Raw genomic sequence first — 22962 nt, forward strand, 5'->3', positions numbered from 1 at the left:
CGTGCCAGCACTGTGGGGAGGTGGCTGACACCTTCCACGTGGTCTGGGCTGCCAATCAAACCCATCCATTCCCCCCAACCCGAATCCCACCAGTGAGGACTGGGAGGCGGCCCTGCTCGGCTGTCGACCTCAAGGCTCAAAAGGCCTTGGTTCAACGGAGGCGGGCGGCGCTGCTTGTCAATGGAGCCCCGGAATAGTGGCTTCACCTAGTATTGTGAGGGGAGGCGTCCGCTAAGGCTCTAACCCAATTAGCTCTCTCTAACTACTTAATAGTTAATGTTTTAACCACCACCATTTCGCGGTGGTCGCGCAAAGTAGGTGCGCGGCGGGAAGATGTTGAAGTGTGCCTGAACCCGCAGCGCGCCCTTTGGAGCACCTTGGCACCCTCTCCTAAAATCCTCGCACTGCGCCCGCAAGGGGCGCCGGTTGCCTAAATTTTGCTTTAACAGCATTTTCAGAGCTGATGCCCAGGCATGGAAAATAGGAGGCCATGAACAATAAGGTTGTATCACGATGTTAAAACAGTAGTTTTTCGACCCTATCTTACTGCCCCTACAAGCACCTCAACCTTTATGCACTCGGAGAAATTATTCAGTTACCACAACATAATAGAGCAATCAACAAATACGAGGCTCAAAGGTCGCAGCCAGCCCAAAGCGTTGCGCTCAAGCGTCACGAATTAGAAAAATGCAAATTGACACCTCTGTTACGAAACCCGACTGTAGCGACAGCTTCGTTAAAACCGTCATTTAGCTCTAGCCGCTCGATATAATTTTGGGCGTACGAATATATCCGCTTACGATTCATTTTCAGAAGTCACGGACGCAGTGTTCAACCGAGCATCGGAATGTGTCGTCAAGGTTATGCACCCCGCAGTGAGTCTTTTAGCTTTGTCACACACTGATCTCTGCTGCTGCAGTGCTCCTACTGATGCCCTTCATCTAAAGTGCAATTTGCTTTTGGTGCTTCTTTTACACAGATGATAGAGGCATTCCAGAAAAGTGAGCCTTCAGTGAGCACCGCATCTGGGATGCCAGACCTTCAGCGAGTCAAACAAGAGTGGAACAAAAATTGCACTGCGGAAGACAATAGCATTGTACGGGTTTGTCAGGATTTACTTCTCATAGAATAGAAAATTAAGGGGGATGAATTTAAGTGATACATACTCCACCTTATGGGTATGATGCGATAGCGGCCTGTAGCCCTCTGGGATGCTTCCGTTGAGAAACTGACATAGAAGTCGAAAGCCACTTTCAAACTTAACCGCAGAGGCACCATCTGACTTGGCAACAACGTATCACGTCTCCATGGAGTTCTGGCTGCCACTGCAGGCATTTTTTTGACACCTTTTTCTCAATTCAGTGTTACAGCGAAGGCGACGCACTTTCATCCGAACGAGCAGTAACAGTTTACGCTATCGCATAAAGGCCACATTGGAAGATATTCAAGTGACCCGCATCACTTGAATATTTTGTCTACTTTGTCTTGCATGTTCCCCTGCGTGGCCAATCCTCATCATGTGCCATTCTACAAGAGAACCGCAAAAATCCTGACACCTGCATGAGGAGTCCCTCAAAAGCTTATCGAAACATTAGCTTCGAGCAATATAGGGCATCGCACCATCCTTGCTGTGCCCCCCTTCCCTTTTTTAATGCGAAAGCATAACCTCACTATGTACCCTCAAAGCACAACTGCAAATTAGAAGAGCTCACAGACCAGGAATTGAGCACCGATGCTCAGACACTGTGGCTAAGTCGCAGCCACCGTGCTTCACACAAATGCGAGCACCTATGATCACTCTGCAGTTTGTAACTAAAGCCAATTAACACAATTTGAACCGCTCAACAATTGCTATTAATTCACCCCAAACGAAGCTTGCAAGGGGAAGAATATGAAGTTACAATGGAAATTTCGCATTCGTCTTCTCTCCTGGTTACTATCTCCACATGTGCTGGTGCTGCAGGTATGCTTCAAATCTTTCTCATACGCAAAATTCAATATTCCAGACTCAACTTCTGACACCAAGCCAAGCTGTACGTACACTGCAACCTTACTTAAACCTCTCAACGTGACCCTCTACTAATAGCTGTTCAGATGTCATAATCCAATCCCGACCTACCTTCTTCCAGGATGATAACAAGGCCAGGTTGACATATATGATAGAAACTTGCTTGAACAGCAGTATTTTTACTACTCAGTTCGAGGTAAGTTTACCAACTACAATATATATTTGAGTTTGTGCAAGATGAAATGTTTAATGTTTTCTTTTCCTATCAGGCATCATCTGCTGGCATATAACATTTCAACAAAAGTAGATCTGAAAATATTTATGCTCACAAGGAAGGAAAACCTTGGATCAGCTCTTTGACAAGTCTCCTGTTAAGCAGGCCAATAAGAACTGAGAGTCTCAAATAGTAGATGTGCTTCATAACTTGAAATAAAACAATTCTGCTTAAGAAACAAAAACATTTTATTCAGGTGTGTGCAAATACACATGAAGAGTAATGTTTTGTTTTCACCTGCTACAAACACAATTGCATCGGGAGAAATTAATGCAAATGAAGCGGAGATTGCAAACGCGAGACGATGGGAGAGGAAAAGCACATCGTGTTCGACATGAAGGATGGTTCTACTAAAAGTTTGAGTGCACGATTTGTGAAGGTGATGAGCAAAATGGTAGAATTGATACAGTTCAACAAACAGAATGGAGCAACAAATGCCACCAATGCAGAGGAACACATTTCTAAGGCCACTTTCCTAGTAAGGCCTTGCTCTTCTGTCACCTCTGTCTCCCCTGCAAAAAGAAAGAATGTGTTCCATGTATACAATAAACAATATTGAAAAAATAGCACATTTACTCCTAAAGTCTGCATTATTCACCTGGACAAAAAGTAACCTTAGTTTGGTCATAATGAAGCTTTTACATCGTAAGTTGAAAAGTGCACCTACCCGGGGCCACCACGCATAGGTCCACCTCGGCCAGGGCCTCCGCGGCCTGGTCCAAAGCCACCTCCGCGGCCACCCATGGGTGGTCCTCCCCCTCCCATCGGTCCACCACCACCTCTTCCGCCCATCGGTCCACCACCTCCACGTCCACCACGGTCACCACCACGGCCTCCACGGGGCCCGCCCCGCATGCCGCCTCGCATCCCAGGAGGCCCATTATCAGGTCCACCAGGTCCACCCGGACCGTCACGTGGCGCTGAACATCGGTTGCACTGTACTCGCCATGAGAAGTTGTTGTTGCCACATGCCCTGTAGTAAGAGAAAAAAAAAAAGCACTTTATGATGCACTGTATGGAACCCATTAATAGAAAAAACAGCAATAACAAAGGCACATTTCAGGTACACTTTCAGAACTATGTGAAGACTGGAGCGCTTCTGATCTAGCGAGATCAACTACAGCCTAGAAAGAACTAACACTACTTACGGGTTGGGGCACTTCCAGTCTCCATCACGGCCGCCCATGCCTCCGTCAGGGCCTCCTCCACGACCTCCACCACCACCACCACCCCTGGGGCCACCTCTGCCGCCACGGGGTCCTCCACGACCACCCATGCCGCCGCCAAAGCCTCCACCTCCAAAAGGAGTTTTGCGCTGGGCCAGCTCCACACTGATCTTGCTGCCCATGAATTCCTTGCCTGCAAGAGTAAAAAAAGCAGTAAGCAAAACCTGCCGCTCCACCAAGCACTTCGAAGCTAGAAGCACACATCCAAAATGAATAAAACAAGACTGCACACGACAGCATACTAGCAAGATCCCTCCAAGTCTTAATTTTTAGCACAGCATTTTTGTTTGTTTATCAAAGCAGCAAGGCATTTTTGAAGTGTCGAAAAGACACAAGAGCTCTTTAGATCAATATTTACCCTGACAGTGAAAGCTCTCACTTCTTGTCCGATGCTTGCATAAAACAAAGCACGCCTGTGAAAAACAAAACGCCTGAATGTTGCAGTAAGCATTGCAGAAAACTCACCATGAAACCATGTGATGGCAGAGCTAGCAGTCGGGGGGTCATCATAAGTGATGGTTGCCTCTCCTTTGCCTTTGCCAGTGATCTTGTCCTTGTAGATCCAGATCTTGTTCTTTCCAGTCTTCTTGTCAATCTGTCACATAGCATAACGCATCAAGTACACACATCCCGGCAACAAGTGAAGCCCACTCAGCCGCCAACCCATACCAAGTACCAATTGGCATGCAATCAAGAGTCCTTACTTTGATCAACCCAATGGCACCGAAGTGTTCAGCCAGCTGCATCTCGCCAACATCCTCTGGTAGGTTGGAGACAAATATGGTATCTGCCATCTCCTCGGAAGGTCCTACAAAACCAGCGCCACAATGCACCTAATGAGCGATTGGTGGCCTTTTGTCGTAGCAAGTCAACTTCAAAGCAGACACGAGGCAAATGTAGCAATGTGTGTATACGACAAAGGCTCCCTGCTCTGCACTATTATGCTCAAGTCCGAACTGAGCACTATGTTGCTGAAAAAAATTAAGTAAACGCAGTTAATTCCACAACTCTAAAACATGCTTCTGAACTTGAGGTTGCAAAATAAAGTTTTGAATTCTCAAGTCACCAACCACAACAGCATATTAACATTAACCACTCGGTGGCAAAGTTACCTAATGCATGTAGTAAATGGATACTTTCAGTTATAAAGCTTTTGCAAACACTTAACAGGGAGGCACAAGAGTCCTGTATGCACATGGGCCATAAAGGCCCTACTCAAGTCCCAAAGCATTCATTTACGACTGCAGGTAGAGAATCACCGCACTGCTAACAATGCAGGCTGTAAACAAATGCTTATTTCCTTGACTGACACTATTTTCCGACCCTGAACACTACTAAGTACACTTTTTGTACAACAATGATTGTTTTCACATGAGCCATCAAAGGCACGTCCCCAACAGATACAATAGTGGGTGGAGAGTCCCAGTAAGAACATAAGTAGTGTAAATTAAAACACCAAGTAATGTAAAAAAAAGAAAAGGTTGCCACATCCAACTGACATTTGTCTGTAAGCTGTTAGTACCATTAAAATGGGTGGATGTGCCGATCCCCTTATATCAGCAGAAAATGTGACAGCACACTGAGGAATAAGACTTACAATTTGAATGTACCCAAATACTGCCTAAGCAAGGAATGCATTCTGACAGCTATGAGTGTATCACACTGATGGTAAGCACAAAGACCGACTATCACTTTGGGTTAGACTCCATTTATGGTTGCCATCAAGGCATCTAGGTTGCCATGTTGTCACAAATGTTATTAGCAACTCCCCAGAATGGAGAGCTTATATGTTCAACTCTTTAGTTCAGATGACAGCATGCTCTATGGTACACTGTAGCTAACCAAGACTTCAAATGCTTACTGCTAGCAGCCAGCCTCTCAAGGAACTGAGCATGTCACAAGCTTCAGTAATGAAGGCCAGTAGGGAAGTCGCATTACTTGAGAACATACTCTAGTAATATCGATGCAAGGTTTCGAATTACAGCAAAACCTCGTTAATCTGTTGCACCACAAAAAACTGACTAACTCAAAAAGTCTCAAACATGTTTACGTGTTATGCTTCACTAATGCCCACAGGTAATTGCAGATCTAGAGTGGATACTGTAGTTTTACAGCCTCTAAGGTCATATTTCCTATCTAGTAGGAGAGCAGCTACGACACTTGGGTCACCACCATAGAATAGCCACTAATGCATATAGTTAAAATGTGACCACTGTCATCAATGATCACCAGCACTGTTTGGTTACGAATTCCACGCATGTTTGCACACCTCCTCTGCCACAGTCTGGGGCTGAACTACAGTCACAAACTGAATTATCAGCTTCACAACTACTTTGCTTCCTAGTTAGACACCTTCTTGTACTGCCTTCGGGCACAGCAATTAAGTGATGTCTTGTGGTGTTTCATCAAATGTAACTGTGCATGATGCCACAAGCATTTCATTGCCAGTTGGGAAAGAACATGTCTGAAAGGACTCCCACTGTCAGTTTCTTTGGTAAAAGTAAGAAACTCTGAAAGTAAAGCTGTGCAAGCCAACGGGTGCCAAAAGCCTGTAAAATTCAGGTTTTCCTCTTGAGGACAAGAGTGCTACTCTGAGGACAGCCCTGCAGTTTCAATATGGTGTGCACCCTCAACAAAGGTATAGAAGAGGCTGCAATCACCTGGCTAGTGGTACACGATGTGAGATTATCTGCACTAGAGACTTGTGCAAGTTGACCAGCAGTTTTTAATTAACGAGGTTTTACTGTACAAGCTACGGCTTTGCACTAGTTGCAAATATTCTCGGCGCACGGGGGACAAAAAAATTCACACAATGCACACTGACACACCCGGGAGAAGAGCTGCACTTTGGAATAATGTCTGCAGGTTTCAAAAGCATGAAACCAATGTTCTTGCCGAACCAGCAGTATGGGCATAATTGTGCTTCAAAGGCATGCCTGCACCATTCAAAATCGCAACTCTTCTCCCAAACGCACAAAATAAAACCTATGCAAATAACCTGAGTGCACAATTGCACATCACTGAGGTATGCGTGGCTGTACAGTAAAGGGGCAGAAACAAACAGTGTTGCAAGACACTTCAAGACTGGTTACTCGGTGTTTATCACCGGTAGTGCCTGTTACCCACACACTTTTCAGCATTGCCCTCCTCATGAGGAGCAGATCCAGACTACAGTAGTCTGCAAACTCGTGGCACTTAAACCAAACACCAGACCTCAAAAATCTACAAACTATCGCCCACAGACCACAAGGCACTTGCATACAAGTGGTTTGCCTTGTGCACCAGCCCCAGAAGGCACAATGTGAAACCATGACTACGCAGGGCTAAATATCAACAGCACTAAGCCTGCATTCTTGCATGCTGGTTGCACGTCCCAAAGCTTTCCGTGTGCGACAAATGTATGTGCTGTACACATGGCAACGCTGCACATAGCTTCTAGCATTAAAAAGCTGGTTCAAAACAAAGAACTAGTCCCCAACGATAATGCATCAGCACAGTTGAGCTGAACTCCCAGTGATGCTTTAGGCAGACTTCTCAGGCTAAATACAAAATGACCATTGTGTGATCACTGACAAAACAGAATGACTACTAAAAGGCCAAGGAAAATAATATAGCAGTAGTTCTGCACCAAAACGTGCACGTTCACCAACAATGCTTTGTACCATGGAGTCCAGAAGTTCGGGTTTTAAGACAAAAACAGATGCCAGCAAGGTAGCGAAGCCCACAAGTTTTCATATCTCTCTAATCCAATAGACAAACAAGCATCACTACTGCAACCATCCAGGTCTTCGATGCCATGAAGAAAATTGTGGATGCATGACGATCTCATTTCCACACTGTCTGCACTTTATTTACCGGCACGCTCTCTATTCCTATCGAGGAGTCTTGCAAAGGCACGTGAGCCATGGTGGGTGCTTGCCTTGAACACAGCGGTGATCAGACTGTTACCTGGAGCCACTCTTGTCATCGCGGCGGCTGTTGCCAGGAGAAACTGACTGTTCGTGTAGTGCACTAGGGCAAAGCTGCTTTGCAAGTCTAGCGTACAACCTGCTGCCACACTGCATATTTTTGTACCAGTGGCACGAGGCAAGGTGTGGACATGAAAAAAGCATGGTTCTGGCTCAAATGCTTTAAAGATTACACTTGCGAATGAAAATTGAAAATTCACATTTTCTGGACTGCTCAAATTTGGGGCCATTCCAGGTCCCGCCAAGTGAGAAAATTGATAAGCAGCTGAATCAGCTACGACTTTGCTCATAAACTGAGGAGACCACAAAATTTGCAGCACAGTTCACCCAAGTGAACCAGCAAAGGATGCTAAAACACCGTGGATCCACTGCAGCACCCAACTCTTTCAATTCCAGCTTTATTACTGCATGTTCTGCACCCCGGGACCACACTGTACACAAGGCCAGACTGCGCCTTCGCATGTAACCACAATGTGTGACTCCGAAAAAAGGAGGTATCCTTGCTGCCTTCAATATGATGAGGGTACAAATGCCCAGGATGTAAAAACAGCCTACCAAAAGGTAAAAATCTGCTTGCCTATGTCCCTTGCAACATATCACAGCTGTGCAGTAGTAATCCCCAGCACCCCGAACAGGTTTCGTCATTGGCCCACGTGTATAGAAGGCACAGTGCTAAGCTGTACGACCATGATCACATTTTTTCTTACGCAGCTATGTGGGAATAAATCTGCGCTCGAATTCATTCCATCCCATTCAACAAGTTCCAGGATTTTTTCATCCATCTGGCTTGTATGCTGACAATCTGTGCTGCCCAGAGGCAATGAAAATGAGCCCGTACAGCCTTAGGGCAGCAGAAAAAAACCAAACTGCTAGTGGCACGTCACCAAAAGCCATTTTGACATGACTGAACAGCCCCTACACCAGTCGTGTAACCTTAACAAGTGACCTTTTGTTTACCAGTATCACATACCACGATGAGGCACTCAAACCATTCAGCGAAATATTTGAACAGCCACTACAACCAGACAACCAGCAAATCTGTTTCGAACCACACAAACCAGTCTTGACAATGCCTTGCAACACTAACCACAGATTCGTAATGAAAACAAAAATGTTCTTTGCAGCCTTAAAGCTGCGAAACAAAAGTACCACAAGCCATGAAAAAATGAAAACAACCAAGAGGCCCTATTTGAGACGTAGATGAAAAAGAATTTGGGGGAGAGCACTGCTATGAAGCCCTGCAGCATAGGTTGGCAATGCTATGTAACGTACATATACATAGATAAGTATAAACTCAAAGCAACACCATGAGGTGATGCTGTTACCTTTGTTGTAACTTCCCCTGCCACCGGGACCACCTTGATTACTAGAGTGTGAAGCAGACATCGATTTGTTAGGCCTCCCTCCTTGCGACACTCGCGGGGCAGGGAGTAAGTGCCCCCTGGGGTCTCCTGCTCTCATTTTGCAATGGAGGGCCCCCCACCTCGGACCATCCCGGCCAGAGCCGGGAGGTCCATCAAGAGGGGGGCCAGAGAAGAGAACAGTAACACACCCTGCAACGCCCAAGACAAGCCAAACGCCTGCGCAGCGAGCCCCATCCTCCCAAACGCGACCACCATCGTTAGTGAACAACCAGAGGGCACCCAAAGTAGATAACCAAGTTATCAGGCACGTGGTGGCACAGCCCGTGTCTAGTAACAACCACGGTGCACACGGAAGTGGCACTTAGTCCAAACACCGCGACGCACACACACACAGACACCTCTGTGACAACTTTTATACTGCCGGCTGTGCAAAAGCACGAAGAAAACTGTCGCCCTTTTTTTTCTTTTTTAATGTACCCCTTCGGAGACCAATGTGCCTGGTCTCTTTACACCACAATGCACGTCACAAACAAATGTGGGCCCCACCATTAATAAAAGCCCACAGCATGTCATGCAGGCAACCCTGAAGCTACCACTCAAAACACAATGGCCACACACACCCGAGATGCAAAAGCACATTACATGATGGCAGCAATGGCTGCGCAGAACCGCGTTCATAAACTCCATCACATTTTTGTGCGATTTCATGCGTTACTTAACCCACCTAACAAAAATAGGAAAAGGAAATTTCAGTACCGTGCATGCATGATGCGCTATGCGGATCACCATTTGCCTCAAGTAACCAGCAAACTTTAATAAGTTGTTTTTAAAAGCAGTTTTACTGTACGAGGAAGCTTGATAAAGAAAGACACTATGCAAGATGGGGGAAAAAAAAAAACAATCTGAAAGGAGAAAAGCATACCTGAAACCCCCTCTTCCTCCTCGGTCACCGTACATGCCTGGCCCACCTGTGAGCATGAAAAAAAAAAAGAACATACACATTAAAAAATGCACACAAACTGCCAAGGAAAAAAGGACACAATTACCGCAGAGGTGTGCGAATAATGAGGGAATGAAACAGCTGGTGACATGCAGGGGATACCAAGAAAGGCCAACCAAGGTTAAGAACTAAATTGATTTACCATGCAAACTTTCACAAGGTTTAAATATCACATAAGACAAATATCATAAGAGACAAACACCACAACACAAACCTTATCATGCAAGCAGGAAGAACACGTTTTAAATTAATATTCAGATTTCCACTATGGTGCCCCTCTGCTGCTGACAAACACAAACTAAGAAACTACAAGCATGAGATCAATCTAATAGATCAATGGCACAATATGAGCAAAAAGGGGTGTACCATACTTGCAACAAGATGCTCATTAGACTCTCCAAAGTGGCAACTAGCAAAGTCACATCTGAACATGTACCAGCAACATATGCAATGTCCAACCAAAGCGAAAATTGTTGCCTAACACGCTACAAGATGCCAGTCAAGCCAAGCAGCACAAGTGCCCCTCTGAGCACACCCACCTTGGCCACCACCGTATCCACCAGGACCTCCTCCGTATCCACCTGGAGGTGGTCCCCCATAGCCACCTCCTCCACCAGAGGGCGGCCCAGGTGGGCCTCCGTGGGGCCCAGGAGGGCCACCCCCCGGAGGTCCACCCCGTCCGTAGTCCCCACCCCCATAGCCACCGGGTGGCCCAGACTGCGCACCGGGCTGTGGCTGGGGGGGACCGCCTTGGCTTCCGTAGCCACCAGCTGGCTGTGGCGGCCCACCCATCTGCCCGGGACCCTGGGTCTGACTGTAGGGGGCACCACCCGCCGAACCATAGCCCGAACCATAAGGAGCTGCACTGGTGCCTCCGTACTGGTGGGAACCTGGTTGCTGTGGTTGAGCAGGCTGCTGGGGAGGCTGCGGCTGAGGGGCCCCGTAGCTGCCCGAGGCTCCGTATGCCCCCTGGGGTGCTGGCTGCTGTGCACCGTAGCCCCCCGCTGCAGCTGGCTGCGCCTGTGCCCCGTAGCCAGCGGTGGCACTGGGTGGGTACGCAGCTGCACTGCTGGCCGCCGCCGGAGGAGGCGCCTGGGCAGCCGCTTGGCCTCCGTAGCCCCCGTAAGCTGCACCCTGCCCTGCGCACGGGACATGGCCCCTACTCAACGACTGCACCCAGGCCCTCTGTTACGCTTGTTGAGGGTGTCCAAATTTATGTCAAGCTGCAGTGGCCACACATTTGTGGGCTGAGCTCATTCGTACTGCAGCAAGTTCTGCTAGGGACAGCCTAAGGTGGATTCACACGAGAGGTGACTGCAGCGGACTGACCGGTCACAGATTGGAAAAAGTAGAAAACAGTGCAGACTAACTGCTGGTCCTGAACAAGCAGAAAGCATTGCACTAGCACCGCTATTCTCTAGGGTAGCCGCCAGGCGAATGTATTGCCATGCTGGCTGTCGTAGACAAGGAAGGTATAAGCAGTTCTCCGCAGTGCAAATGACCATGATTACTCCTATGACAACTACAAAAATATGTTCAACCCTTACACAAAACTACTGACTGGTGCTACTTGGTAAACCTGAACAGTCAAAGCTTACACAGCCCAACTAAAACGTTAAAAGTGAGAAACAGTTGCCAGCAACTGACTCTTGAACTGCAAAGCTGGCATATTAGGTGCGAAATTGTAGTGGCAGGCAATAAAATTAAATGGCTTGAAATTATTAGTGTGGCTGCCGAACAAGAATTACACATTACTGGGGACCTGGTGCCATCTTTTTATGCCACTAACATGCGCACTGCTATGGGCAATAACAGCGTCGTGCTACAACGATCCAGGATGTCTAGCAAGCTGTTTCCCAAACCCCAAACCACGGCCATATTCTTGCAATTATTGCAATTGAAATACCTTCACCACTAACAAGGCGGAAAAATAATGGCCAATTATGACAGACAACACAAGATCAATAAATTTAGTGAAACTGCAAATACTGCCATAACAAAATCCATGTGGTCGTGCTTTTTGGTCCCATGCTAGAGCAGCGTGGTGCCTCGTATAACACACTGAAAGTGCAGAAATTTGGCATGTACTTTTTACTACCATAGAGTACAGCAGTTAGTACACGACAAATCATCATAAACAGTTCTCATTTCGTGAATATATGTTCAGTTCTCTACTGGGTACTAACGGTACCTTCAAATTTCATGGCAGACAATTTAAAAGCATTATAAAATAATGCCCACGTGCAATAGGTATGCCATCAATGCTCTCTGTAGAACAAAAATTTTTAAGCCAGCTTTATAGCACCAAACACATGGCCGATCGAAAATGATTCTCTCCTTCCCCATTAACTCGACCTATGCTGGCACGCAAAAAAAAAAAGTCGCGACGGCACCCAGTCACGTCCCGTCCGACTTGGCAGAGTCCAATGAGCAGGCGCACCGAACAGTTCGCTGACATCAGTGGGGAGGTTTGTGCGCAGAGATGTTCCGCCACAGTCTGTTGCGAGCGGTCACCAGGACCACTTTTTAAAAACTATTTTCAAATTATCGGCACCACTAAAAATTTTCAAATTTGGTCCGAATACTCACGAATACCACTGCTATGGACTTCTTGCATTAGAATTAGACTGCAGGTAGTATTTCAGGGGCCCTTATATTCAGTCTGTCCTATGCCTTGACAATACCTATTAAATTCCCTTGATATTTTTAGATACAAGAAATATCTCTGGAAATTCCAGGTTTTCCAGGTCACTAGACATCCTGTTATCATGGCAGTGATCCTTGGTAGTGTGCACTCTGTGGCACAACATGGTAACCCTTTGAAGCCATATCTCTCTTTCCTCCAGTTTTTCGTATATATGTACTATGCATGACTGAGCACCAGAAAAGCATGGCTGGAAGACTTTCTACAAGAGGGGGAGAAAAAGATATTGACTTGAATAAGCATCCTGGCTATACCACGTATCGCTGCTCATGGACCAAGCCTGAGCAGCAAATATCAGCAACACAGTGGCATCACCTTTATTAGGGAGCACTGCAAACTGGTCGGTCGTGTGAACCCACCTTTACATGTGTGCCAAGTAAAATCCTTTGCAAACAGTAATTTGTTATGTATCAGAAAAAATTACATGTGTAGGCTAAGTGACAGCTGAATCCCGCTGCATAATAAGGAAGAACAAGCAACATTAGCATAGTAATGATCAGATAACTTGCAATATAGCACAAGGAAAAATTGAAAAGCACTGAGAAAAGAAATCGGGCATAGCGCAACGTTTTAACCCTTTTGCTGTAATGCATGTACCGGTAAGTTTTTGCTCTTGCCCCCCACAGTGCCACCGACGTACTGGTACATTCTCTATCGTGCATTCAAAAACTTCCAACTGAGCGCAAAGCTGGCACTCTTGGACATGCTGCACCATCTGTAATACCTTTCTACAAGTTGCATTTTGGCCTCGCGTTGTGTTGATACGTAATATACTGATGAGTATGGAGCCCCCCCCCCCCCCCCCCGTTTGCGGGGGGGGGGGGGGGGCGCAGTTGCTCCGCGCGCGCTTGCGGTGACGGGTTCAACAGTTTTTCTGCCATATGCCGCAGGTTTGCAGGTTTTTATTTTTATTCTGTTAGCGCGAGCGCGTCACGTTCAAGGACTTGCGTCGTGGACACTGCTCGATCGCTGCTTTCGCTCTCTTGCTGCGCCTTTGCTTGCAGCTAGCAGCAGCAAAGGAGGTTGTTTTCGTGGTTGTTTTAGCCTCTTTCCATCTCCCTCTATCATCTTGTTGTTTTAGCCTCTTTCCACCTCCTATCATCTTGATTTCACAACGAGCCATTTCTCCCCGTTGTGCGAGCCACTGAAAGTGTGCCCTCCGTGCACGACCTTCGACTGCAGACTGGAGCGATGGCTCTGATTATAAATACGGACTCTCGAGCAGTTTTTTCTTTTATTGTCCTTATTTAGCTAATTTATAATTAGGCTGATAATGATGATGATGTTAGTTAACACCTGCAGAACACTGAAATGTGCACATTCCGTCGACTATGCTATTTGTATAGCAATCAAAATAAAATATAACTCGCTATGCTCGTCCCCTGAAACCAAGCTGACACTGGGGGTGCGTCGCAGCCAGAAACGCCCGACAGCAAAAGGGTTAAAATAAATTGGTGCATGTCAGTGTTAATGGCAAAACTTGTTCAACATGAAAAACCTTCTAGGCAGGCCACGTCCTCTCGCAGATGAATTGTGTGTGGCAATTAGTCTAGACTAGAGTGTATCCAACTATAGCGTAGATTCTAGAGTATAGTACCAACACCGCGATACACTACTCAACAGCAGGGAGATGGACTGGTTTTCTCCCAGTTAATATGTCCACAGATCACACGATTTCCAGGCTGCAGTCTATGTTAAACATTTCAGCAACCTGGGGTAGTAAATACATTTGGTGATTAAGGGGGGACACGGGTCTTGCGGACCAAAAAATCGCGAAAAAATCACTTTTTAGAAAATGTGATTTGCGAAATCAGTAGCTCTTTATCTACCTATCTGCTAAGTTTTTCATCTCTAGGGTCGGTATTTTAGTCACAATGCCAATTTATATAATCGATGTCGCCCAAATTTGGGCCGAAAACGACCCCCGAAACAACCATTTTCCGCGAGGCGTAGCTCCCATTTTGTGCGCGGCACCGTAGCCATCTTGGTCTCATTCGTAAGAGCCGCCTTTCGTCTTCAAATTGCCGCCTCTGCTGTTTACATTCGCCCATTGGTCGCATAAAAAATAGCAAAAAAGAAAACGTGGCATTTGCAATCCCATTGGCTTTCGGGGTGCACGTGACGATAAGGCGTTTCCGCATTGGTGGAGCTGGCTGACGGCGTCTGCTCGGCGCGCCCGAGCCGCGGGGAGACGGCGGAGACGTGACGCCGGCCGCGCTTGGTTCCGAACCGCGAGGTGCGTTCATGGCAAGAATTTGTGAACAAAGTGAAAAAAATAGTTGAATAATCATCTCAAGTGATGCCCTGCCCCGGCTGTGCGCGCTCAGGCCGACGGAAATCGTGCGCCAAACGATCGTGTGTACGAGCCTGAAGTAGGCCTAGCGTGTTCCCCAGCACGGGGGACTGCTACTGCCAGCGGTCGCACCCGCCGCGACAGTGATAACGCTGGCCGCAGATGAGCAGAAAGATAAGCTCAAAACAGGAAAAGCTTGAACTCGCGCCAACTCCAGCAACGAAGCGGTAGACGGATTGTGTTCGTAACGATGACGGCAGCGCGGCGGACAGTCCGCTTGGCGATGCGGAGTTCACGATCGTCAGATCTAAACAGTTTGCCGAGATTGGCGAAGCGTAAAACATACGGCGGCGATATTGGCATTTAAAAAAGTGAACGGGGATAAGGAATCGCCGTCAAACTTATTCTCCAATGCGTAAACTGCGAGACACGTAGTCTTCGTAGAGCTCGCCGCGCGTTTGCGCCGATCGGACCTCGTTCATAGATAGTCCTTAGGGAATTCACTTGCTTCCAGTGCAATGCAGAGCACTGGGAAGCAGCAAACAGCTCCAAATTACATTTCTTTTCCGCAATAAACGTTCCTCACCGCGGTCTTGATGCGAGGACGTAGCAAAACGACGTACGTAAAAAAAAAAAAAAAAAAAAAACGAAACGAACCGAAACGAAAAAGTGACAACTGAATGTGCTGCAACTGCAAATCAAAATGAAAGAGGCGACACTTGGACGTTGGAAAGCAAAGAGACTACATTCCTGAAGGTTTATAGCCATCTAAAATTGTAAATGTGTGCATTGCACCAGTGAATGTCTGAGAGCAGAGAGGAAGCGTGCTTCCTCTGCAGCTTTTCAGACTGCAGCAAAACGAAAGCAGAAGGGCAAACCCAATGCAGATTACTGTCCAGGAGCCTTCTAGGCCACAGTGGCCTGCATTTCTAGTTTTTGTTTGATTAAATTAGTGTTTGACATTGCAATTCGTTTTTTCCATTTTTCTCAAAATGAAAATTTTGCCTACCCTTCTATTTTGCGGGTGGCATTGTGGCTCTCCTACTCGTTAGATTGTAATGGTTTTTATTTTTACTGGCTCGTGAGTGTTAAAGGAACACAATAAAGCTATTATACAAGGTCTCAACTGCATGAAAAATTTTTAAACATACGAAGATGTAGAAAGGGGGTGGTTGCACTTGTGAAGCTGAAACTTAAAACTTCCATAACTTTGGCTTGTAGTAAGGCAGGAGCACAAAACTTGTTTTATTGTGTTCCTTAGACATTCAGGAACAGATCCATGTGCCTTTTAGCAATTTCCCTTCAGTAGATATTTTTACAAGCTTCCCGCAAGTCTGGAACAGCAAAGTTGCTGTAACTACTCAGCAAATTTATGTAGAAGAAAACTAACAACATATTTGAAACCAGCACAAGAATTTACATAAGCCCTGCAAATTTCATACTGACAGGACAAATATTAAGAAAATTTTGCTCAAGACCCATGTCCCCCCTTAACCGGACAAGCGCTAATGTGCGAGGGGGCCCAACACGAGAACTCGAGAAAAAAACTTGGCAGCAGCGCTCACCCGCAACGGTTGATTTCCTGCAGTGCCTAAAACTACAACTTTGCACTTGTATATACAAGTGGGCCAGGCTTGTCTGAGAGACGCACGAAAAAGAATGCAGTTCTGGCCTGCTGACCACGTGAAACGTGGCTCTGACTAGTGACATAGAGCAGCTCTCACTACAAAAAAGAAAAAAACTAAGCCATCGTGATGGCTTCTCTGTCACTAATGTAAGAGGGCAAAGCATCTGGAAGCAACCAAATAAAAGATCCCGGCTTGTCATAGCAGTCTACAAACCAGATTTGCTATTACATCTCTGTGCACTGAATGTGTCAACTCTAAATGACTTGTACCTCAATCTACAGTTAAAGTTTTCCAAATCAGGCAGTTTGGATCATGTTTTTTTCCCGCATTAAAAAAAAAAAAACAGAAACATCGAGGTTTTACTTTAATATGAGTGACCAACTGCAGCTATGCAAACATATGAGCAGGTCAAACCTGCAAGCGATAAGAAACACAGCAGCAGTCACCAAGCTGCTGATGGCTTCTCTGCACAGCCTGAATGCAATGCGGTGCAGCATCGACAACAGCGCGCAAACATGGGTCGTTCAGCCCCCCCTATTTTCAAAAAGCTGACCGTTGAGACTTTACTGCACTATAAATATCCAAACACTTTGCATATAGTTTCAACCAGAGACAACCTGCTCAAGAGAAGCTATGTACCCTTCAGGAATGCCTCAGGTAATTACGGTATGCGCAACAGCAGCACCACAATAACCACTATGAAGGAACACCCTCTTAAGAATGCCACACACAGTGCTTATCACAGGACACAGCTACAAAGGACACAAGGTTATTTGTGCTCGCAATGAGTTGAAGACAGGGAACAAAGAACATACAAAAGACAGGCACTGCTACAATCAGTCATAGAGGCAGTTTTGGGTGGCACCCATAAGTAGTGTTAATAGTAAACACATACCTGCCAGGCTCACAGAGAAGGCATTAGGGAGATCTCATCGGGCCGGGAAGGGGGGGGGGGGGTGTAATGAAGGTGTTACTAGGCAAGTTGTTTTTATTTCGTTCAAATGAGCGGGAATTGGGTGGTTTTTGTTTGAAAACCACTGACGTGCCACATCATTGCTTACTGTTGGGGAACCTTCGATATGGCAGATGCTGCCTTTTTCAGTGTTCGCCCCTGCGACATTTAGCCAAAAGAATGTGACCGAGGGTTGTGTTGGACATGGATGATCTGAACTGGGTGCGATTTTTTTTTACAATACTAAACTACCTCTCACATTCAGCATTGCTGCTGAGCTACGGCTAAATTTCTTTTGCCTATCTGCGCCTTTCAGCTGGGAGATGGCGCTCCACTGCCTGTTCTCACGTTCCTCTTGTAGCACATCTTGGGGAATGTCAAACGCCTAAGTTTGACAAATTCCATTTCCAGAGAATTCAAAGCTTGGTCTTTCGGCTCTTGCTGCTTTAATGGCAGTAAGACTGGAAACCGCTCCACAAAGTAAAACACGTTCTGAAAGGACATAGTGTCGGGTTTCAGATCTGCGACTCTAGAATTACTGCATTGTCAGCTAAAGGGAATTTGAGGCGAATATAATCGCAGGCAGTGATCCCGCACTTCCGAACAGCTTCATAAAATTGTTCTTGATCACTTGGCTTGAGTTTCTGAACAATGCGTTTGGCTTCCAGTCCCACCACAATGCCTTCATCATCCTGTCCATCTTCGTCATGGTAATCAACTGTAAGTAGGCCCTTGTGTTCCTTTAGAAGGTGTGGCTGCACAAACCTTGAAAGGAGGTCTTCAAGGAGCCCAAAATGTAAAGATTGCAATGCATGTATTTAAGGAGCTTGAGGCTGCAGCAGACAGTTCAATGCCTCAAAGACAGGAATGGTGTTATTCAAAAATACAGCACGCTTTGTTGAGGTCCGAGCTCAAAAACAAACAGCCTGTCTTCACGTGTTATGCATGGTGGCCTACTCTGGTCCACCATATCAGTGGCCTTAGCCTTTTTCACAGCCACTGGTGCAGCACCTGCTGCCTGCTTTCTCTTCAATTTGCACGGCATGTGTTCCAGTTCTGTACTTTGTGTCGACACCACTGGAGTCTTTGGAATTTGGAAGTATGACAGAAATTGCGCACTTGCGGCTTCTTTTTTCACCTCATGAAGGAAACAACTCAACAGAGGTCCCCATTGATTCATTAACCTTTTCAGGCATTTCCCAAGCGACAGCCATCGGGCTGGCGCGTGCTTCAGAATTTTTCGGTACTTAACGTTATGCATTTCTTGGAAATGCTTAAGGGTAGCTTTTCTTTTTGCACATTTTTCCAAATAAAAAAACAAATATCTACGAGGACTTCGTCTACCTTCGCTGGGAGACAACGCCGCTTTTTCTGCTGCAATGTTGATTAAGTAGCACGGACAGCCAATTATAATAACGTTTTCATGGGCTTCAGTCAGCGCTGCCGCTACGCCATTTTTCTTTCCCAGCATAATGTTGGCGTTGTCAGAGGCAAAAGCTATACAGTTAGACAATGGTATGTCCAAGGAATTCAGAGTATCTATCAGCAATTTGGCGACATTGCGCCCAGTTGACTGGCCCTTTAGGGTGCTCAGCGCAAGAAGTTTGCTATCAATCACGCCCAATTCTTCAACAAAATACGCAACCATGATCGGGTACAGCTGCGCTTGGCTGTCGTTACTGCCATCCACGGCAACTGAAAACACTCTTTCAGGGCACTCACCGTGCCCTCTTGTGCGTGACACGCCATTTCACCGACAATAGCTGTAGTCTTGGTTCGAGAACATGCGTAGCGCTTCGCAATGTCAGATTTACAAAACATTTTGCGCAACAGAGGTTCCACGTGCTCAGATGTGCTTAGCGGGACGTTATGCTCCAACAAGAAATCTGTAAACAAGCACTCCGCAAGGATTACATTGCTGTCGTCTTGTGCACCGAAGAAATCTTGGAGACGCTGTTGCTTGTCTTGGCACTGAAGGTTGCTTGAGTGCTTCTTCGATGAAATGTGCGTAGCCAAGCCCGCTCTGCCACCGTGCGAGATGCTGATTGTGCAAAACGCATGATGCTTGCCTTTCCGAGACTGCACAATACATCCAAACTCAGCAGTATATTGCCTTAGGAAGACCTGAAGATATTTCTTGCGCTCTTTGCTTAGCGCCATGGCCGAAGACTATGTTAAAGCAGCACTAAACAACACACAACGCACGCCTCTAGAAAACTGCAGTAGATCATGCAACTGAGCTGCCAAAGGTAACAAAGAACACAAGTAAACACCCAAGATGCGTAAGCAAAAACTGGTGTTAGTGTAGAAACATTATAGGCAGAAACTAAGCCACTGGAACTTTAGACAGAACCCGACCTTAGCGCCACGCCTGAACCGCCCCAGCGGTGGCGGCTCTACAGTCTCAAACAGCAAAATGAAAGTAGTTCTGGCAGTTTTAACTACTGCGCTTGGCCGACTATGCTTTTTAGACCTTTCACTGATCACGATGTCAATCGGTAGATAGCCTTGGAGCTTTGTGGCCGGACTAAAAAAAGGATTTGGCCAAACGTGGGAGCGTTTCCGGGAGATTTCTGTTTTGGTCGTACAACTGTACAAAAGCATCAAGATTCGGGAATCTCCCGGATAATTCGGGAGACCTGGCAGGTATGTAAACATTAGGCCCTGAACACCTTGGCCAGTTAGCATTTGAGTGGAGGGGGTCACTGACCAGTGTATTCGCACACCTCAAAGCGCAAACAACGAATAGCAGAAAGTGAGCACCTTGCAAACAGTGTGCAAGCTATCAACGCAAATACTAAATACTCTAATTGTACATAGAAAGCAACCACTTTCATGCATCATGTTTAGAACTGCAGTGCTTGCTGAAAATAGATTATAATGCCAAGCTATACTACAAGCTGCACATCACTTACCCACTAAAAAAAATATGGGCAAAAAAAGGAGGTCAGGTTACAAAAGTGAGTCCTCACCCTGACTATAAGAGTTGGGCTGCTGGTAACTGCTGTACGACTGGCCCTGCTGTCCATACTGGTCCTGACCGTACCCAGTTGCGGCAGGTGTAGAAGTCACACTTGAAGCGGCACCCCACATTGGCTGCTGCTGTGGCTGCGGTTGTTGAGGTTGCTGTGGCTGCTGCTGCTGAAAATAAGGCAGAAGCACTGAGGACACCCTGCCTTGTGAACTGGATCAGATTCGCAAGTTCAAAGGCAACAGAAATTTCGCATCTTCTGCACTCTTAATATAACCACGGTTTACACAATGTAGCCAGTGCTGGTCACTATATAGTCGAGCATCTTGCTTCCAGGCAACATGGAAAACAACCACGCAGACTGGAATACATTCAAAAGAATAGATATACTTGACATTTGACGAAAACAAAGTGACGATCACACAGAAAAAAAGACCATGCAAGTGGTCGCTACTGCACGCCTAGAACAGTACGAACTTGAATATCAATTTGATATTTTGTTTTAGGTCTTGTTTCAGAGCATTCAGCACCTCCAGAGTCCTTTAGCCTATGTAGAACGCATGTGTGCAGCGGCTCACCCCATATCCTGTGGTTGACTGGGTGTAGCTGGCCTGCGAGTAGTTTTGATCCACACTTCCATAACTCCCATAGGAGCCATACCTGAAACGTCCATGTGCAGAGAGAGGGAAAAAAAAAGAAGCTTGGTATACACACGAATTTCCACAAACTGGTATGGTACAATATATGGTGTTAAAGGGCCGCTAAGCAAGTGAGGACACTTAAAACCCACAAGCCTAGTTGATAGCTCCCGCCATTATTGTTTTCTGCATTATTTTTCAGCCACCTGCCCTGAAATGTGAAACCAAAGCTTTCCACCCTTTTAAGAGGCCACTGGTATCAAGATAGTAGTCTTAAAAATGCCCAAGTGATGCATACGTTGGAGAGCAGTGATATAACCACAGCAATAACTCCTTGGAAAATATTTTTAATGTGCCAGTTTCTGTTCCATGTTTCCACAGTGCGGCGGAAAACTGACGACTGTCTCTGCTTTAGGCATTTCGTTAAAAAGGTAAAAAAGAGTAACTTGATAAGCCCTTCCAGAGTAATTCCTAAAAATTTTGAAGCTTCATCCCACATAACAAATCAGAGAGATTTAACGCTTCGGCTAAACCTACTTTGTATGCTTGTCAACTCATTTCACTGCTGCTAGTCCTCTAGCACAAGTGGCTGCCCTCTCTGATATGTGCTCATCAAGGCAGGAAGCGCAGCTGTTGAAAATATGACAGCGTAGCTGTGTATAACATGAAAATAAAAAGGAGCACTCCACTTACCCAGCTGCCGCAGGCTGGGAGTTGCTGTAACTCCCGTATTCTGGAAACAAAAATGCAATCAAATCAGTATGGCACCCTCACCTAGAACAAATACGATAACAAATGCATAAACACTTTGGCACTACAATCACAATCACCAATATGCGGGCACACAACGAACAAACAGCAGTGTGCCCTGTAAAGTTCATTAACGCAAAAGCACAAGCTGAAATTTGACGTGAACACGTCGGCATATATTACAGGAACGCTAAAGAAAAAAAAAAAAGGGGGGGGGGGGGGGTGCTTTGCTTGTTCATTTTCCGTGTTCCATTATTTCGTTACTGCTGCCGTAACCCTGTTAAAGCTTTCGATGCCTCCGTGTGTTTAGTTCTTGCGAACATTTCTAGGGCTGGGCATTATGTGAATTGTCAACTTTGCACGAAGCTGAAACAGCAGCTGTCTGAGCAGCAGCGCAGCCAGTGCGCCGTGGCTAGCGCAAAAATGCGAGAGGTCTAAACCACGACTCCGAGGCGATACGAGACGAATTTATTCGCCACGAGGCCAATGGAGGCTCGAACAAATCGAGACGCGACATTATCATACAGGTCGGCAACGCCGACGTCAGATCCAATTAGTAGTGGCTTCACTGTCGCACACCAAAAATTGTACATGTTGCAAGGCGCAAGTGGCCTTATTTACGCCACCGGTATCCTATGAACAAGGCGGCGTTAAGTGCAGTAGTAGCAGTGCGTTGGCACCAAAAGGCGGGATGATAAGAACATGGCGTCACGGCAGACAAACAACGGACGCAGCGAAGACACAGCAACAAAGGCATTTAAACAACGAAAGCATTTAAGTGGACAATCACAATTTAAACAAAAAAAAATCCAGCAAATCAACGCGCGCCACGCAGTGAAAAGAAAGGAAGACGGAAGAAAATCTGTGCAACCGGGGTACTAAGGAAGAACCAATCCGCCTCTCTAAGCCTAACGCCGGTTGGCAAAATCATAAATAACAGGAAGCTCGATCTCCTGTAAACTGCAATTTTATGCTTTCTGTCGCCACTTCAATTAAAAGTGAATACTTACGCGTAGCATCAGCCATCGATGTAATTTCTTTTCACCGGCGAATGGACAAAACCACTGCGCCGTAAACACGATCACAAAACTCGAGATGATGGCGGTGTCCCGAGAAGAAACGAGAGGCGAGCATGGGCGAGTGCGAAAAGCAACGTCATTTACTTGGGCATGGCCCTATCGGAGAT

At 46.3% G+C, this 22962-nt stretch overlaps 1 protein-coding gene across 3 annotated transcripts; it reads right to left on the reverse strand.

Moving 5' to 3' along the window:
- Positions 1–2615: 2615 nt before the first annotated feature.
- On the reverse strand, positions 2616–22939 carry caz (FUS RNA binding protein cabeza). Of its 3 annotated transcripts, XM_084598321.1 has the most exons (13): positions 22787–22939; positions 21720–21759; positions 20967–21048; positions 20390–20558; positions 10861–10979; positions 10380–10824; positions 9763–9808; positions 8802–8842; positions 4213–4316; positions 3974–4103; positions 3431–3641; positions 2950–3255; positions 2616–2794 (listed from the first exon to the last, which is right to left on the reverse strand). In XM_084598321.1, exons 1-13 carry the CDS (start codon positions 22800–22802, stop codon positions 2758–2760), a joined length of 1746 nt encoding a protein of 581 aa, XP_084454447.1. In that variant the 5' UTR covers positions 22803–22939; the 3' UTR covers positions 2616–2757. The 3 variants fall into 3 exon arrangements, with proteins under 3 accessions (XP_084454447.1, XP_084454445.1, XP_084454446.1); XM_084598319.1 differs by having other exon boundaries at positions 10380–10979; XM_084598320.1 differs by having other exon boundaries at positions 10380–10979; positions 20390–20555; positions 22787–22938.
- Positions 22940–22962: the final 23 nt, after the last annotated feature.

Source organism: Amblyomma maculatum, chromosome 3, assembly GCF_055883805.1.
Source record: "Amblyomma maculatum isolate TAMU_Amacu chromosome 3, ASM5588380v1, whole genome shotgun sequence".
Taxonomy (NCBI): Eukaryota; Metazoa; Arthropoda; class Arachnida; order Ixodida; family Ixodidae; genus Amblyomma; species Amblyomma maculatum.

Bases quoted from the DNA above. Each gene is read 5' to 3' on its own strand.
- caz (XM_084598319.1), bottom strand. The intron at 21,049-21,719 runs GTAAGTGGAGTG...TGGACGTTTCAG, and splicing joins TCCCAGCCTGCGGCAGCTGG to GTATGGCTCCTATGGGAGTT. The intron at 3,256-3,430 runs GTAAGTAGTGTT...CTCTTACTACAG, and splicing joins GACTGGAAGTGCCCCAACCC to GGCATGTGGCAACAACAACT.